Raw genomic sequence first — 20,713 nt, 5'->3', positions numbered from 1 at the left:
TGTGCAGATCGAATAAAGATTATACTTCAGCAGAGAACCACTTTGCAATGCCGAGGTCAACTTCGGCAGACTGAGAGAGGGCCAAATGCTGCAAATGGGCGCTAGAACGGATCAAGTAGCAAGAACCTTAAACTGCCCTTCTGTGACCCTCACGAACCGTCATCGACGTTACCAACAGACTGGGACTGGTCAGACCTCAGACATGCCCCAGACATGCAGATCCCGGGTGGCAGTTGCGCAGGTAGACCGTCGCTTGAGGACGTTACACCTCACAAACCGATTCCCGACGGTAACGTCATCAGCGTCAGCACCATGCGGTCACCCAGTGAGTCGAAGGACAATGTTAAGGAGACTTCGGGCTAATGCCATCAGGGCCTACCGACCGCACCGAGGAAGGCTGCTGACAGACAGACATCGTCGCTCGAGGTGTCCAGAACTTCTTTTATGCCAACAGCGTCAACGTCATTCCATGGCCTGCATGCTTTTCGACATGTCACCAGGCGAGCATGTATGGAACCACCTTGCTCGAGTTATTCGACGAAGACTGCATCCACCTTTTACAACAAAGCAAATGACTTAAGCCCTTGTCGAAGAATCTATGCGATCTCAGCTGACCTCATCAAACGCCTCACAACTTCAGTTAGAAGACGTGTGTTTGCATGTATTCTATCCAGAGGTGTACGTACTCCCTATTAGAGACTTCTGTTCACGCTTTGCTGTGTTTCCCGAAAGGATCCATTGGTCGCGAATTCTCCAGTTAGACCCTATGTCGAGCATAACCTGTTCAATACGTTATCATCCTTGTTAAAAATCGAACGTGTGTACATAGCACGTGCCTGGGTCATTGTTTCACAAATTATAAATTGCAAACTCCTATTTCTTGTTGATGTTTTAAGTGAGGCCAAATTGATCGAGGAGAAAGTTTCTTTTGCCCGTCAGTATGGTATGGAAATACTCTGCGACCACATGTACAAGTGTAAACAAATTTGGAAGATCTCTCGATTCTCCTAGTTCATTATACACATTTGTATTACTATTATTACATGTATTGTATTATTGTATTATTACATGTGTTTTTACTCTGATTCATTATTTATCTTGTTTATGTGGTTTATATAACATTGTCACTGTTTCTGCATGGAACGTTTATGCAATAAAATGTTTTATCATATGTTATCTTATCTATGACATGTGTTATAAATATTTTTATTAGTCTGTGGGTTGAGGAATGTAAATTAGCTCTCGTATATATGGGTACCATCATCCTAACTGTCCTCCTGATGTTATCCCAACCCCTGTTCCACAATAAGCCGTATGTTTACTGTTTGCTGTTAACTGACAAGCCGGGGAAGGGTCGGTACTATTCCCTCTAACGATTTTTATCTGGAATACTCTTGTCTAATGTTAACGAGAAAACAATATTCTAGGTTTAGAAGTATACCGGAAATATATGCAACTGTCCTTAAATCAGTATTCATGAGGTGTTTCACAAGGTAACCAACAATATGTTGTCCACTAAACACATTCAAAGTCGTAATCACCTCAGAAGCACTGGCAGAGAACTTGCTCACATCGAGAATGAAGTCCTCGTGTTTTGTACAACAGAAGCTTTACGATATATCACAGAGTTTTTGTGATTTTAGCATTAGCAAGGGAAGGGTACGTTACGGTAAATGGCCCGTGTGCCTACAAAATCAATATTACAAGAGATTAATTCACATTTACTTACACTAGGTTTCAATCAGTAAGAAGTAAAAGACATTGTGGAAATCGCGGTGGCAGAGCGGACTAGGCGGCTGACTTTGTGTGTTGGAGATTAGGTACCTGATTCTGAGGGCGCGGGTTCGAATCCCGATTGGGACTCAACCCCAAAAGGTACAAGAATTTGTACTTTACTAAAAAGTGAAATCCCAAATATGACATATGTTGCATTTGACCACTTTCTAAATGGCATTTTGTAATCAAAGTAAATACATGTTGTTCAGAAGGCTACTGATAATAGTGTGAAACTATTAATTGTCATGAGATTAATCCCTTTTGATAAATAATCGGTATGTTGTGACAACTGAGAGAGTGAGTTTAGTTTTACGCCGCACTTAGCAATATTCAAGCTATATGGCGGCGGTCGGTAAATATTCAAGCCTGGACTAGACAATCCAGTGATCAACAGCATGAGCATCGATATGCACAGTTGGGAACCGATGACATGTGTCAACCAAGTCAGCGAGCGTGACCACCCGATCCCGTTAGTCGCCTCTTACGACAAGCATAATCGGTGTGACAAATGACGGTACAGAGAGCTGTAAAACAATACAAAGTGTTCCCTTTGGTGTTTATCACCTTTCGCCATAAAGCGTATGTACAGCATACATACCATTTACCATGAATTCTGTCTTATGTCACAGAAATGATGTAATGAAAAAAACATTCATTGCCACAGGTCATTCTGGACAGTGAATCGGATGTGGTGTGTCCTGATAATGAGTTCACCAACATTTGCTCTTCTCATTATCACCATTGACGACCTTTTGCCTTGTTCTACCGCTAAACGTCAGGCCCTATTACCACATATAGCTGGATAATTGCTGACGCAGGATAAATATTCAATATTCACTCACTCGTAACGTCGTGTTAACTTTTGATTAATTTGATGTCAAGTTAAACCCCATTTTGATATTTAGACAAAAGTGTACTAACAGTAATCATATACACTGAAAATACGTGTATATATTAGTTTTACAACGGTGAAGTTGAGTTGACATTCTGAAGCAACGGCCCATGAGTTTTTCATGTAACTAAATTTCATACAACGAAAAAATTGCTGCTGCTATTACTACATGTTTGACACCTGTTTATTTGGCGTCAAACATTTCAGGCTCTGTTCAGTGCATGCATAAGTAATTGTAACACCACTCAGATTATCCGACAAAGGTTTCCATTTGGCGTGTTTCTCGTGCTTGGACTTACCCAATCTTACAGATTCAGGTCTTATGTGATGATTACATGTGATGTATTATTACCTGTTATGCAATATGCACGTGGAAGCACAGCATGAGATGAATTCTCAGAGGAGATAATATTGATCAAAGGAATAGCAGATAATACGTCAATTGCTAAACCTTGCTATGTGGATTTGTCAAAGGTAAGTAAATATACTTAATATCCGAAATAACACGTAACTATCTAAAACTGTTTCAATATTTACCCTTGATATCCGAAATAATATATTAACGGTGAAATGTAACTCTGCATAGCATTAAATTGTATAAAAGAAAAGTTGTTTGAAAAGTTTTATAAATAACCCTATGTAAACATGCAGTAAAGCGTTTTGCTTGAAACTTGATGTCACGTATCACGTTTGGCACGTGCACTTTGTGTATAATGAACAGGCTCACCTTTGGCACGTTTTTTACACCCGAAGTGCACACATCTCATATTGAAAACTGAAGACGGTTGATTATTCTTTAGCCTCAGAATGTTGTGGAAACGCCATAATTTCAACCTAAACTGCGCGTACGTTAGTCAACGGCAAAGAAAACCAGCGTCTCAGCTCCGTGGGCATTCTGGAAACTGGAATGGCCCAAAATGAGATAGACAAACAATAGAGTCCATTGAAACACGATCTCATCTCTATTGAGAAGTTTTCAACATAAATGGAACACGACAGATTTATCCACGCGTATGTCAGATTGTGTCATTGACGTCATTTGAATTGGAACAAGCGTTGCTTTAGACACGGAACATCATTCGCCTCCCCTCAATCGCCCACTTTCGTCTTTGTGTCGTCGTTGCCAAGCCAGCATCAACGTCAATGCTGGACCCTCGCCATACTGAATTTGTGTACAGACCTGTCGACACAACATCTTTTCAAAGTCACGTCACCATGCATAGTGTCAGATCGTACAGATTTCGATATTATCCTGTCAACAGTTAAACGGTGATTAACGAAAGCACAAACCATGGTATCATGTTTTTGCATTAAAACATGGCATAACATCAAATAATGCACAGCTGTTATATTTCAGTGGTGTATGTAACTTGTGTGTTTCCCCCAGCCCAGGTTTTCATCACAAACCATTGTAATAACGGAAACCAATTAGGTAAATGCTGCATTTACACATGAAACTGGTTGAGATGGAGTATTTACTAGGTATAGGCTTCACTTTGGATTAGCCTCCAGCAACCCATATGCATGCTTGCCATACAAGGCGACTATGCTTGTCGTAAGAGGCGACTAACGGGATCGGGTAGTCAGGCTCGCTGACTTGGTTGACACGTCATCGGTTCCTTGCTCGCATGTAATAAAACTGGCCATAATTTCTACGCTGCGCAATCCCATTTGCGCTACAGTTTGCCTCTGACTGGACGTGCATGGATGTTTCATCACCACGCAGCGGAATGTTGCGTAATGTTTCACCACCATGCAGATCCGGGGTAGAATAGGATTTCAGTAACCCATGCTTGCCATAAAAGGCGACTGTGCTTATCGTAAGAGGCCACTAACGGGATCGGGTGGTCAGGCTTGCTGACTTGGTTGACACATGTCATCGGTTCCCAAATGCGCATATCGATGCTCATGCTGTTGATTTCTGGATTGTCTGGTCCTGACTCGATTATTTACAGACCGCCGCCATATAGCTGGAATATTGCTGAGTGCGCCGTAAAACTAAACTCACTCGACAGCTGTACGTCTATGCTGTAGTATACAAGTTATTTGCTTCTGTTCCACCCAGCCCATCGTCATGTTCTGACTCACTCACCCCATTGAGCTCCTTTCAGTTTAAACTGAGGCGGTGGGGTAGCCTGGTGTTCAAGACCCGGGTTCGATTCCCCACATGGGTACAATGTGTAAAGCCCATTTTCTAGCGTCCCTACATCGTGATATTGCTGTAAGACCAGCAGCGAGTCTGACCACCCGATTCTGTTAGTCGTCTCTTGGCAAGAATGGTTGTCACGGAGGATTTTTAACCGGGATATTCACGCTTGAGGAACCTCAATAGCTGATACCTTGTTTCCCATGAGCAACCTCAATAAATGATACCACGTTTCACATGTGCAACTTCAATAAATAACCGAAGGCAACCCTATATTGGGAAGCATACACAAATCTGGTCATTGCATGAATTTTTATTTTTGTTTGCTCTTTTTCGCAAGGTGTTGGCGCGCTGTGAACCTCTCAGCCCTTGAAAGTAATGAAAGTTGGTGTGCTCGAAGTCCTACCGACTCGGGTGAAAAGTTTACCATTGACTCTGGACGGATTTCAGATGTACAGACTTAAAGAAACAAGATTTCCACACCGACGTTACTCCCTATGACAATCCACAGTTCCGTTTCTTTACGTTTGTTTTGCGCGAGAGTATTGCGGTCAAACAAAACAACACGTCGCACGGACATACATCAAATCACGTGGGGCGCATTGTTTGGAATGGCACGCTAGTAGCCTCAATATCATGTTCAAGGTCAGAGGCTGTCGTCTGCTCAGTGCGTTAGACTGCTGCTGGCGATCGGAGTTGTGTTTGGAATTACCAGGAGTTTATTTCGTTCTGTAGGTAAGATCAACACATTTTTTGAAAGAGCTTAACATTACCCTTCAAAGATTTATTGGAAAATGTCTTTCCAGCTTTTCTCCAAAATGGAGCAAAATGAATTGTTGAAGTCAGTCGCGACACATTGAAGGGATTAGAGATGCATTTGTACAAATATCTTTACATTATGATATGATTGTCCCTGTTGCAAACTTCCTAAATATGTTCGGAAAACATGCATCCACTGTACATGATTTAGGACGGGTCTCTGTTGAACAATGACTGGTGATTGTACACTTCTTAGTGTTTAACAGGAATGAAAAAATTGTCATATGTAGTATACAAATTAAATGTTGTGATAATCTGTTTTCTGAAAGACAGAATAATATCCTTATCAAGGGAAACTAGTTGAATCACATCTGAACATTTACCCGTTCTCGTAAAGTCAGAACTGAGCAAGGTTGGAGGTATATGTACAATGAAAGATTTCATAGACTGCATGCTATGCTATTTCATGCGTCTCTTGCATTGGCGGATCCTGGAGTGTTTAAACACCCTGGGCTCTGCCGATGCATGCAAACCATTAATTTCAATATGGAACTCGGTTTTCGAAGCTCTCTTAGCACTAAGATAGTCGTAAATCAATGGTAATGATGCCACTTAGTGCTGAGGCAGCTTCGAAAATCTAGGCCCTGGTCTGTAATCATTTTCATAAGGGGGTTTGGACACCACCACCCACCCTTGCATCCGCCAGTGTTTGGATAAAATACATATTGCTCAATATAACAAAATGTATTGATCCACACGCATGGTATGGCGAGTACTCGAGGCATAATAATCGTTGCGAGAATAATGGAAATCCAATGTTAGCGTCCTTTACAACCTGGCGACTCCAGAAGGGAAAAGGTCACGCAAGGGTCAATGTTCGAGGTCAAGTAAAGTTCACTGTGGTATACAGTCACGTTGTTTTCCTCGACCAGCTTTTGCTTGTATAGTATATATGCGAAAAGCGACGCGAGGTTTATCCATTTTAATCATACCATCGCGAATAAATCTTGTATATTCAGATAATTTCATTGGTGCATATTGTAATGCGCTACGCAGACGTACGCATTGATTTGTGAACGGGCAGATGTGTTATCACCCATGAAAATCGCGCAATCTAATACCCCTCATCATAAATAATTCCCAGCATAAGTCTGGATGGCCTTGCTCCAAGGCTGCACTTGATGCCGAGGTCATGGGGGTTTAGTAAGTCTATCCTTCGAAGAGTCAAGGATTCCCGTCTGTGTAAGAGTTCCTCCAATTACCCAATGCCAACTAATATTTAGGAATGATATAAGCTGCAGTTATTAACTACAAGAACTCACTAAAATAACTAAACACACACACGTGTAGGTTTTTTGTTATTCTAATTTTGTATGTATGTATGTATGTATGTATGTATATACACACACGTATAGGTTTTTTAGTTATATTTTGTGTGCATGCATGGGGTATTTTTGTAGTTCTCTACATATATTTGTATATACGTTGCGTTACCTATGGCAACCTCTGGTATTATGATATTGTTATGAAAGAACCTTTCCCAGTCTGATATTTATCGGTTTTAGAAATTGTTTAATCTTTTAATTTTACCTTCGAGACTTGTGCAGGTCTAAGGCAATGACTGTACAGTCTACAGCTGTGTGTTGTATGTGTTTCAGAAGATTTTAGTACAAGATGTTTGTGGTATGAACCTAGTTTTTCTTATATGGGCATAGTACTTGTTTGAGTTCTATAGTATTGGCTTGAAAGGCGCGGTTTATCTCTCCAGCTCAATTATAGTGCCCCCTAATAATAGTCATGATAGGAAATCCCAGTGGTTGACATCATGAGCATCGACATACTCAACTGGGATACGATGGTAGGCATGAACCACTTTAACAAATCAGATCAATCGAGATCCCCTTCCGACAAGCATGCTTAGCTTACAAATGCAAAATCAGATCCGTATCTATAATAGTCCGATTTACAGTCCCAGAACCAGATTATTTCCCCAACTGCCTGGTCCTCCTCGCAGAGTTGAAGCCCTAAATGGAGCAAGAACAGATTTTCAATTTTTCGACCCGTGAAGGTACCGGGTAGAGTAGGCCTTCAGCGACCCATGCTTGCCATGTAAGAGGCGACTAACGTGATCGGGTGGTCAGGTTCGCGGACTTGGTTGACACGTCATCGGTTCCCAGCTGCGCAGATCGATGCTCATTTTGTTGATCACTGGATTGTCTGGTCCAGACTCGATTATTCACAGACCGCCACCGAATAGCTGGAATATTGCTGAGTGCGGCGTAAAACTGAACTCACTAACTCACTCCTTTTCAATTTATATGGGATTATGTGTTAAAATCAAAATTATAAATATTCATAAACTAAATTATATATGAGAGTCCATCAAAACGCATCAACTCATAAACTAAACGCATCAATTCATAAACTAAATTATATATGAGAGTCCATCAAAACGCATCAACTCATAAACTAAACGTATCAATTCATAAACTAAATTATATATGAGAGTCCATCAAAACGCATCAACTCATAAACTAAACGTATCAATTCATAAACTAAATTATATATGAGAGTCCATCAAAACGCATCAACTCATAAACTAAACGCATCAATTCATAAACTAAATTATATATGAGAGTCCATCAAAACGCATCAACTCATAAACTAAATTATATATGAGAGTCCATCAAAACGCATCAACTCATAAACTAAATTATATATGAGAGTCCATCAAAACGCATCAACTCATAAACTAAATTATATATGAGAGTCCATCAAAACGCCTTGAGCCTAAAATGCTTCTGATATGTACATGATAAAAATAACTGTATGACACTGAAAAATCGATTATGATTCACATAAACATAATATTGACATGCACATGGCGCATGTTTCCGGTCATGTGACGTCTGAACATGTACTCCTATAGAAACGGCAGGAATGGATAAGCTTGAGTAGAGAGCAGTCATAAAGGTTTTGGTCCTGGAGGGTCAGCCGGCGAACCACATTGAAGAACGACAGCAAGTACCGAGTTCAATAGAGTACGTCTGGTGGACACATCCACAGAGCCCGCGTTCACTGTGGAGAGTTGCATCTTTTGGGCATGCCAGGAACCCGTGACTGGTTTCGAATCCCGGTTAGCCTCGATTTCGTTTTTACTCAACCAAAACCGTAACCGTGTGTTGAATGTTAATCATGTGACACCTTCATCACTTTGAGCTTTACTGACCCGTGAAGGTCCTGGGTAGAATGGGCCTTCAGCAACCCAAGCTTGCCATAAAAGGCGACTCAGCTTGTCGTAAGAGGCGACTAACGGGATCGGGTGGTTAGGCGTGCTGACTTGGTTGACACATGTCATCGGTTCCCAATTGCGCAGATCGATGCTCATGCTGTTGATCACTTGATTGTCTGGTCCAGACTCGATTATTTACAGACCACCACCATATAGCGGGAGCACGGCGTAAAACTCAACTCACTCACTCGAGCTTTTCTACCTCGTTTAGCTAAGAGGCCGTGATGTGACGCTGGTACTGTACACAGCAGCGTAAAACCCTAGTCACTCACTCACTGAATCCATGAACGTTTTGCACGTCAATCTGTTGATGTTTCCTACTCGTAAGGGACCAGTTTGTGCGGTGGCACGTCGTGTTCTAAGTCGGAAAGTCTTGCATTCACGGTTGACAGTCTCATGAGTCTCTTCTACCTTCGCGACTTTATCTTGGGTTTTGCGGGATTTCTCGACTCACGTCAATGGCCAAAAACCAAGGTATGCCGAATTTCGTGTTTTGTGGGAATTGTTTTGTGGCACTGCATTGTTTTTGGCGAGCGTCCTTGTCAAGGTTGTTGGTAACCATCTGAATTGTTTCATGAGTGCGGGTTATGCCAGTTTCTGGGATGTTAGATGGTTAAAGTACGAGGTACCAAACATTATATAACTGATTATTTCAACGATTAAACATCGTATCCGAGTGGTCCAGTAAACCAGGACAAATGTTCAGAGAGCGCAGCGCCTAAATATTTCCCAGCAACGTTTTGAAAACCGCATTTGAAAAGGTATGCAAGTACACTCAGTTGAACTGAAAGAACAGCGCATGAGTTGGCCAGGCATGATGCACGGGAAATACTTTCTTGGGACTTTCGCACGTGCACATCGCCCTTTCGTTTACTCTGGCTGTGAAATGCATGTCTCGGGACGAAAATAGACATACAGTGGACATTTATCAGTCGCTTGAATGGTATTTAACCATGTTGCTTGGTCGAGTCGACATGTCAGTAAGTTTGTCATTGCCGACCACATGCGTGTCTCGCATTCGGTACGGACTTCGAAAGTTCTGTTCCAGCTGTACCGTTATTATATGATTTGTTCCTTGTTCAACGAGGTAATAGCAGTGTTGTAGCTACAAGACAGCAGTCTGTATACATTCAAGCCTGGACCAGACAATGGGGCCTGGAAATAGGTCAAGGGACATAACGAAATTTTAGTACTTTCGGTGACAACGTTTCATATCGTATCGAATCGTCTCATGGTTGACAATAAGGAACCGAGAGTCCTTGCAGAAATAACACTTTTCCGATCTAACCCTATCAACGGTTGTCAAGCCAAGCATGGTTGTACACATTGTCCGGTATAGTAAAGTCATATTTGGCGTTCGCGCAATTTGGAACCAGAACTTGTTCTTGAATACTCGCCTGTCTCCGGAAATTTGGTACCCGAAGTAACCTGGGCGCCATCTGGCACTCAAAGGAACACGCTAACTATCAGCCGTAGCGCCGTGCGCTACTTATCGGTCCCATCCAGTGACTGATGTCATGCGCACCCATCTGCCCAATTGGGGTACGATAACATGTATCATCCAATTCAGACAACCTTAGCACCTGTTGTTAGGTATATGAAAGAGTTTGAGAAAGTTTCCTAATTGCTAGATATTTAAGTAAGACCATATATAGCAATGTTCTTGTTTCTCATTACTGCCCGAACCCAAACTTCAACCCGAACCCAACATTTTTTTTTCCATTTTTACACTAGAGGAAATGCAATTGTGACTCCCAAAACGTGCATGGATTTTTGACACTTCTGTCGGGGAAGAGGTGTAAAGGTCCACGAATATCATAAACTAGTATAAAATGTAAAAATAATCCATACTTATTTGGAAAAGTTAAGCGAAACACTATTTTGCTCTTTTGTTCTTTTTTCTTTTGTGTGTGTGTGTGTGTGTGTGTGTGTGTGGTTTAACGATTAATTTAAAGTAATGTATGGTTAAACACGGATGGTGTTTTTATTGCAAAATGATGACTTTGGTGTGTACAGAATGTTCTGAGCCACTGATCCTTTGGTGGAATGTCTTCAAACGCCAGACTTTTTTTATTAAACATTTCAACTGGTCCCTAACCAGACTATGGCATTCTGTGGTGGTACCCTAACAACTGCTATAGGCATTTCGTCGTGCACTATACACACTACATGCTAAAAAATGATTTTCAGTAATCCATGCATGTCGTAAAAGGCGAGTAACAGGATCGGGTGGTAAGCTCGCTGACGTGGCTGACACGTCATCTTATCACAGTTGTTTAGATCGATGCTCAAGCTGTCTATCACGGGATTGTCTGGTCCAGGCTCCATTATTCACAGACCACCGCCATATAGCTGGGATATTGCTGAGTGCGACGTTAAGCAATACCCCCAACCCTATTTACCCTGTTGATAGCGTGTTGTACCCTGACAATTACTACTGGTAGCGCGATAACCACTGATAACATTCATGTGAACCTGTAGACACTGCTGGCTGTATGTGCAAGAATGCACGTTGTTAACTGCGTGTTGTCGTACCCTAACCACAGCGTAGTATCATATCCTAACCTCAGCGTGTCGTCATATCCTAACCACTGGATGTCATGGTACCCTAACCACTGCGTGTCGTTGTACCCTAACCACTTGTACCCTAACCACTTGTACCCTAACCACAGCATGTCGTCCTATGCTAACCATTACGTGTCGTCGCACGCTAACCACGGCGTGTCGTCGCACCCTGACCACAGCGTGTCTTCCTAAGCTAACCACGGCGTGTCGTCGCACCCTGACCACAGCTGTCTTCCTAAGCTAACCACGGCGTATCGTCGTACCCTGACCACTGCGTGTCTTTTTAAGCTAACCACGGCGTATCGTCGTACCCTAACACTGCGTGTTGCCCGTTGTAACCCTAATCACTGCTGCGTGTGGCCGTAAGTAAAGAAACATCCCTTGTACTGTTGATTTACCGCAGTCACCAGGTTTGAAAAAGTAAGAAATGGCAGCCATTCTCGTAAGAAATAAGAACTGGCTGTCAGCAGTTTCGGTATAAGATACTAGAGCTCTGGTATCTAGTTTCAGGAATGACATCTACCGAAGATATACCTGTTACACAGTATTTTCATTCCACTGTGTATATCGCACAACTTTCTGTACAACAAAGATAATGCATGTATTGCTGGTAAATATCACTAGTCCATTAACTGGAACCAAACCTATACATGGTTCGGGTGTCTCGTCCGCGGAGAATTGCTATTCTGACAATCACCAAATTGGGGAGTTTTTCTAACTGAACAGCAAAAGAAACGCAATTTTTGAATGATGAAAGCTCATAAAAGCATGTTTATATCTTCTGTTTAAAAACATTAACAAACACCCAGACTTGCGTTCCTTTTGCTGTTCAGTATTGTTATCATCCTACACTGTCGTCAAAGGGATATGCACCTTGGTCGAGCTATACATATGTGTTTGAATCACAATGACTTACCGACTTTTGTGACATTGTTATGACGTCACAATCACTTAACTTCACAAATCTCTCCATCACTCACTGAAGCTGTGTCGCTTTGTCGAATTCTGAGTGGTCAATATAGTTACAGCATACAGAAACATGTAGGCGCATTTGCCAGAGTGTACGAACCGTAAACCCTGTCAAATTTGCCACATGACAAACTACACGAGTTGTACGAATGACCTTGACCTTAGATGAGATGTGGCTGATACATGGCTGGTCGCTTCGAAATTTTAGAGTCGGCGTATGCAATTATGGGTTTAACAGAGTAATGTAATTGTTGCTATAAATTTTAGTTTATTCGTGTCAGTAAATATATCCAAATCTAAAATATTTCTGTATTTAGCTTGTTTAACAAAACCTCAAATTTGATTATTTTTATCATTAACTGAGCGATCCCAAGTTATCTCCCCTTGTGACCGTTCAGAAAAAATCATGGCGAAATGTTTTGCGTCTCATTCTGTGGAAGGTTGAATATTGTTTAACGATAAGTTAAATTAAAAGATCTTAAGGGTAATAAATTACACTGTCACACGGTGTACTCAATAGTGCCCCTATTACTTCATCCTCCATATCCCCAGGGTATACGTTCCGATTAATCTCCACTATACTCTGGATGCATCTACGGCTCGGCCCTATAATTTTATTACCTCCCATCGTTGGCTCCGCATTCTCAGAGAAGCGAATCAGCTAAGCCACCGTTACAACCGAGTTTGCCACTGTCAACAAGATAGCTGTCGCATCTGCAAAGATTTGTATTAAAAAAATAAAATATTTCTATATTTGTCTCTTAACAAAACCTCAAATTTGATAATTTTTATCAGAAACTAAGCCGAGTCATCTCCCGTTACAACCGTTTAGGAAATCATGGCGAACCTTTTGCGTCTCATCCAGCCGAATGTTGAATGTTGTTTAAAGATAAGCTAAATTAAAAGATCTGAGAGTCATAGATTCGTCACACGATGTTTTGAAAATGTGTCCGGGACCCGTGTCAATTCAGTATTTCCTTCGGGTGCGCCTTAGGAAATACGGAATTTTCAAGGGTCTTACAGTCCCGTACACCCTTTCAAACCACCGTTTGACGAATTTATGACCCTCAGATCTTTAGTTAGTTAAAGGCGTGTAGATGGCATGAATGGGTCGACTCCACTTCACTGTGCGTCGCGTCAAACTGTCACAATTACAATCTTCTGCTGTGAGTTAGAATCCCGGTTCGACACGATTGTGTCAATACTACGGTGCTTGCGGATTTGACCAGCTGAAAACGTCTCAGGAGTTGTATTGCTACAGAAAGATTGCACACCGGGGATTAACTGCATATTTGTGAAGGAAAATAAATATGTGTAACACTTCTGGCACCCTTAAAATAACACGAGGCACTGTGGCGTACAAAGAATGGACGTTTTCATTCTCACAGTAGAACTTCGTGAGGCAAGGCGGATAAGTCCGGCTAACACATAGGCACACATATATGGGCTGGGTTGGCTGTTCAGCGTTCGTCCACTGTCCCTCACTTGCCTAACTGCATAGTCTGTAAACGCTCTATTTTCTGTTTGCTGGCTTCCCCTATGCTGAAACACGTTATGTTTTAACACTATATGCGGCATAAAACTAAACTCACTCACTTACTTTAACACTACACATTCTCAGTAGACTAGAGCTGTTAATACTTTTGCTGGGTAGACTTCTATATGGGAATGGAATCCACTCTCTCAAAGTCAGGCACCAAATCGCCAATCCAGTTTGATTTTAAAGGCAGTTGTATGTACGACTAACCATCTGTTCAGGGCGGCTATTATCACGGACATAATTTGTGTAGCTGGTCATATTTTAGACAGCTTGACATATATCTGACAACTGCACAGGGAAAAGTGTGTCGCAATTTTGCAGTATTCATGATTCCGTTCTATGGAAACTCGATATTCTTCGAACAAAATCATGTTCGTTTTACCTCATTTAGATGACAAAGCTCCTACAATATATAAGCACCATTAACATTGTCAAGATAAGTCGGCTCTTATTTCACGAGTTAGTTTAAATAATTCCTAGGTGATTACATGTTAACTCGCTAATCAATATCTGAAGGAGTGTGAGGCTTCCATTATGACCTGCGATGGTCCGGGGTAGAGTAGGCCTTTAGCAACTCATGCTTGCCACAAAAGGTGACTATGCATTTCGTAAGAGATGAATAACGGGTTCTTTTGGTCAACTTCGCTGACTTGGTTGACATACGGTTCCCAATTGCGCAGATCGATGCTGTTGATCACTGGATTGTCTGGTCTAGACTCGTTTATTTACAGACTGCCGCCATATAGTTAAAATATTCCAGAGAGCGTCATTAAACTAAACTCACTCAGTCACGCACTCACATCATCATCATCATCATCATCATCATGGGTGTGGCAAATGATAGCGTGTGCTGCTTTCTACTTAGCATTATAAACCTGACATGTCGCTGTTTAATTAAACCTTTAGATGACTTTTTTTTTCTTTGTGTGTGTGTGTTGTGTGTTGTGGAGATGGGTGGGTTGGGGAGTGGCACATTTTTAAATGCTAAACTTTTTATCTTTAAATTTCATCGACTGTACCTCCCTACCTACGGTTATTTATAGCTCTCAGATCATTTTGTGTAACGGCACCCGCGTTGCTCTTCGTGGTTCCAGAGGTTCATTTTTTTCCAAAGAAAGTAACCTATCCTGGCCACTTACCCTGATTCCATGATAAAATCAAGAGTGATAAAGAGCAAAGAAAGATAACGCTTCTTCATTACTATTGCGAAATTCATTTATTAGCAATCTTTTGAGCAGATATGAAATGACATCTACGTTTATTTGCAGTTTGAAACCGTAAGTGGAAATTATTTAGGTCCCCATGGCAGGAAAAATACCACTATTTTATTACCCGAAATGAAATCTAACTTGTCTCGGGCTTTTGGATTTTTTAACCCCTGGTCCGAGAGTGGATGGAAGTCCATGGGTACGTTCCAACACAGTGTGCGAAATAGTTTCCAACTTTTGCTTGCCATTCGGGCTAGATGTGCCTGAAAGTATTTCACTAGCCCAGAATTTGAATGTAGAAACTGACCCAAACATTACAAAAACTAAAATACCATCATTTATTAGACCATAATCTTGCATGATTTAAAAATCTATTATAACTTAACAATTCGAAGAGAGGGATGGTGATATATTTACAAAATGACCCCATGAAAATTCACAAGCCAGTCGATCCAGTGACTATGCAAATTTACTGACCCTATTGGTTTTGAATCTAGCGTGCCAGTGGCTATTTCGAACGCTGTTCATGCATGTCACGAATTTGAAGAATGCAGCTAGTTTCATGGCTATACTACTTCTTTCTTGTGTACAGGCGTCGTTTCGACATAGATTCTAACTTAGTGGTCAAGGAAGTGGTTAATTACAAATTGGTTTAAACGACGTCGTCTGTTCAACAACACATTTATGTCGACGATTTTAGCCTGCCGTCATCAGTAATTCTACCTCTGGGTTTGAGTGTTGTTGTCAAGTAGTGTCGTCTATTGCATTGCTGTGTTTTAATACATACAGTGCACCCTGGAGATAATGCCATGTTCTTGTCAGGACATATTTACTGCTGAAATCATACCCTGGTTATGACGTAAAAATGGATACAATTCCATTTGCCTGAAGTTTTTTGAACGAAGGTGTTATTCAAAGTAATTTTTCATTGACTGTAATGCCAATTGCACTAGCTGCTTGTAGTATGGATACCTTAATGTGTTAGTGGACATGACTCAAATTAACTGACCAAACTCATTAATGCTTGTAGTCTTGTAATCCCCGATGAGATAACACATCTGACAATACACTTCCTACCAACTACAACAAGAAGTCACCTGAAGCCCCTAGATGCTGGAATTATCCAGCCATGCAGGGTTCATTACAGGAGACATCAGCTCAGTCGGCTTGTTGATTGCATTTGCCCTCTGATTGCATAACTGTCCTGCCTGGTTAGAATGCCACCCTGGATATAATGCCAAATGTTCTAGACAAGCGGTGGCCTTATAACCAGGGTATACTGTATATAACATCATTGAACACAGCTCATTCACTCGTCTATTGACGCTTATGAAGCGGTGAGGTAGCCTAGTGGTTAATGCAGTCGCTCGTCACACCGAAGACCCTTGCTCGATTCCACGCATGAGTACAGTCTGTACATTTCTGGTGCTCCCAGTAGTGATGTTGAAGAATATTGCTAAAGGCACTATAATCTAAACTCACTCACTACTTATTCTTATTGGGGCTTATGATAGGAAACGGAACAGATATAGTGTTTCACCGATTTGTCATGCTGTTTATGGACCATTACGTTTGTACTTTCCTAACATTGTTTTGTAATTCTGCTTTCAGGTAGCAACTACTCATCAGACTTACCAAAATGACGAAGAAGCTCACGGTCCTGGTTTGTGGTGGAGGTAACGGCGCCCACGTGACAGCTGGTCTTGCTGCATCACGTGGTGACATAGAGACAAGAGTGCTCACGACGTTTGCTGACGAGGCAGAAAGATGGACGAACATCATGAAGGAAAATGATCTTAGAATTACCGTGGACGAAGGTGACATTAAAAGTGGGGACCCGGTAGACTTTAAAGTAAAACTCAACTGCATCACCAAGGATCCGTCGAAGGTTGTTCCGGGAGCAGATGTCATAATTTTCACTGTTCCGGCGTTTGCCCATCAAAGTTACCTCGAAGCCATTGAACCGTACATTCAGCCTAACACCACCATTGTTGGGATGCCCGGTCAACCTGGCTTTGAGTTCCAGGTGTTTGATGTGCTGAAGGACAAGGCCAAGCAATGTGCCATCATGTCCTTTGAGTCTTTGCCTTGGGCGTGTAGAATTGCAGAGTTCGGCAAGTTTGTTCAGATTCTGATGGTGAAGGTAAATCTCATGGGATGCTTAATTCGAGGCCAGAGCAAGCCTTTGTACGACCCATTGGAAGCTGTTCAAAAGGTGATGGGAAAGGCACCTATTCTGACACAGGCACATAACTATATTGAACCAATTCTTGCCACAAAGTCTATCATCCATCCTCCAATAATGTACGGCAAGTGGAAGGATTGGGATGGTAAACCACTTGACAAGAAGCCCTTGTTCTACCAAGGGCTTGACGAAGATCAAGCTCGTTACCTTGGTGGTGTTAGTGACGAATTGGTAGCCACGGCGAAAGCTATTGCGGCACAGAAACCGGAAGTGGACCTTTCCGGTGTCCTTCACCTTTACGATTGGTACCTTCGCGATCACAAGCCATACATCAAAGATACAACTAATCTCCTGACTGTCATGCAGACAGACACGGCATATGACGGTCTCCTCCATCCAATGAAAGAAACAGAAGATGGCAAATTTGTTCCAGATTTTCGCTACAGGTACTTGACAGAGGATGTCCCGGACGGCTTGGTTGTGACCAAAGGGCTCGCCCAGATCGCGGGTGTCCCCACCCCCTACCATGATGAGGTGATAGCCTGGTGTCAGAAACAGCTGGGCAAGGAGCTCCTTGTCGGCGATAAGCTGACGGGGAAAGACATTGGTAGTACGAGATGTCCACAACGTTATGGCATCAATACAATTGATGCCCTTGTTAGTATAATGTGAACAATGACGCTATGGCGTCTTTAAACATAACTGGCGTCATACGTCATCCGTTTATGCAGAAACCTGAGGAATGTTTTTTATGTAGTTACTTTTTTTTTAATTTGTTGGCATTATACTACTTTTTTTTCAATTTGGCATGATCTCTAAGAAGGCAGGCATATGTGTTATATATAATATATGTTACATATGTGTTACACCCATGTGACATGACCTCAGGGACAAAAGAAGCGTAATGAAGGCATTTGTACTCTTGCCATGCTGAATACCAGTATGCTGCACATTGCTCTCTCGGTACGTGCAACTTAGACGCGAATATTGTAACTGGTATTGTGTTTCGAAATGGCATTAAAATCGCTTAACCAGAGCACCAGATAAAGGACCACCATACGGTATGAAATAATTCAGACAACGTAGCAGATATGCACCACAGTAATGGTGTACTGTTGTAGAACCATTTATGGACCTGTTTATTTGAAAACGAACTCCGTTATTGTTTATTGGCCTGTTTACACAAGCGTAGCAATGTTGAGATGTATATATGAAACTAAATGCAAGATTACTGATACTCCATTAAATTCCATTCAGTACTCCAAATGTACTTTAAGGGTTTAAGTACTCCTATATTGAAAAAATATGGCGTACGTACTCCCGATGTTACAGAATTATCTGGAGCCCTGGCTTAACTGAAGGTTGTCAATCAGCAGTTCACATATGTATGTACATTCCCGAAGGTTAAACCCTTGTTGCACTTCGAACGTGAGTTGGAAAGGTTAGATAACTCTTGTCGGTTACATCCAGCGTTACTATAGTTTTGGGTATCTGTTACTCGCATTTTTATAGTGGAGCTTCTCCCGTGTGTAGACCCTTGCCCAGAGCATTTTAGTTTATAAATATGATTTACTGTTTGTAGATGTACTGTCTGTGTTGTTATGGTATCACATTGTTAACAACTCACGTTTTCCTGATTGTTTAGATATAATATGCAAGATCTTGCCACGTGAAAGCTGAAACTGAATTGTCATGAGAAGATCTGAACTCCATGCTATTTGTGTGTGGAATATATTTTGGGAAATCACAAGTTATTCGAAAGAAATATATCTTTTTATTATGTCAAGAACAGATTTCTCTAAAAGCATAATCTTTAGATATATATATTTGTATGTATTTTAATGTCTGTGGCTTCATCACGGTGACATACATATGATAATCATGTGATTAGAGATTACTATTTATAATAATCATTATATTAATAATCACCTGATATTGGCTTCGTAATTATTGTATAATACTACTTCATTCTTTCATTTCTTATAGAAGTTAGTATTTACGTTTTAATTTTAACGACATCTATAGTTGCATAAATTCACTTAATAATTAAGAGCTATAATAATCAGAAAATGTATTTATCGTGAAGTTTCGTTTGTGAAACTCTAGTTCTGACAAATAATGAACGTAGAGTCTCTTACCTTAGTTGGGAGTTTAGTAAGTCCATGCTTTAGATTTGTGCTATTTGACTGAACGCAGTAACTGATTAGGTGACCAAGATCGGAGCAATATGCTGGACAATTAGAACAGCGTGGAGCTTTAAACGGAAGCAAAACATGTTAAGTTCAAGAGCAGTGGTAAGGCATTATGTAGTGATGTGCAATTACGTACACATACCAAAGTTGTTACTATGCTCAAACCGTAATATTCCAACACGGCTATTCTGCCAAAGAATGCTCAACAAAAACCAAACCTGTGTATTTACAGTACACTGGAACTGTAAGTGATCGCGTGTTTTGCTGTTTGTTACGTTTGTATGAGGGACGTGAAGCCACTCTTTGTCTCTCTATTGTCTCTATGAGTGTTGAGGCTATTAAACTGAGTGTTTCTTCCAGGCATTAATTTTGTTTGTCATTTAACACCTCACTCAAAAACATTCCTGCAATATGACGGCATTTTGTAAATGATCGAGTCTGGAGTAAAAAATCCAATGATCAAAATCACTATGGATGCATTGATGTTCGTTTTATTATTGAACATCCTAACTGATGAACCGTGAGTGGAATGTAGGGAGGGCATCAGCATCTAATTATGTAAACAGGAATTGATTTGTTTGCTCTTTGCTTAACGCCGGATCCAGCAACATTCCTCCTATATGGACCAGACAATCCAGTGTTCAGTAAACATCGATCTTCGCGCACGACGACAGGTGTCAACCAAGTCATCGAGCCTGACCATCCGATCCCGTTAGTGGCCGGTTGACAAGCATGAGTTTCTGGAGACCAATATCAACAAATACTCCATGAGATCTATAATTTGTATATCTGATTGGAAAATTCAGTTCATCTCATTCATACAACTATGGGTAATATCCCATAATAAACCGAGTGTTTTGTAACGTTTTTGACTGGTATGTGATTTTAAACTTCGTGGGGTGTCGTAAGCTTGTTGGGAGTGACTGAGTTTAGTTTTACGTCGCATTCCAACTATATGGCGGCGGTCTGAATAATATAGAGCAGCCAGTGATCAATATCATAAGCATCGATCCACGTAATTGGGATGCGATGACGTGTGAACCAAGTCTGCGAGCCTGACCACCCAATCCCGTTGGTCGCCTCTTACGACAAGTATGGGTTACTGAAGATCAATTTCAACCCGGATCTTCTCGGGTCAAGCTTGTGAAGAAGCTCGGAGTGCGTGGCTAAGTCGATTTTGTGTCGCCGA

General features: G+C 41.3%; 1 protein-coding gene across 1 annotated transcript; it reads left to right on the top strand.

The window, feature by feature from the left end:
- The first annotated feature begins 5,418 nt into the window (after window positions 1-5,418).
- On the top strand, window positions 5,419-19,881 carry LOC137290908 (opine dehydrogenase). The gene is made up of 2 exons (XM_067822111.1): window positions 5,419-5,549; window positions 16,759-19,881. The coding sequence occupies exon 2, from the start codon at window positions 16,787-16,789 to the stop codon at window positions 18,002-18,004; it is 1,218 nt and encodes a 405-aa protein (XP_067678212.1). The 5' UTR covers window positions 5,419-5,549; window positions 16,759-16,786; the 3' UTR covers window positions 18,005-19,881.
- Window positions 19,882-20,713: the final 832 nt, after the last annotated feature.

The sequence above is a fragment of the Haliotis asinina genome, chromosome 7 (assembly GCF_037392515.1).
Source record: "Haliotis asinina isolate JCU_RB_2024 chromosome 7, JCU_Hal_asi_v2, whole genome shotgun sequence".
NCBI classification, from domain to species: Eukaryota; Metazoa; Mollusca; class Gastropoda; order Lepetellida; family Haliotidae; genus Haliotis; species Haliotis asinina.
The sequence above is the reverse complement of the archived record's forward strand: the minus strand, read 5'-3'. Positions and strand labels throughout refer to the sequence as shown.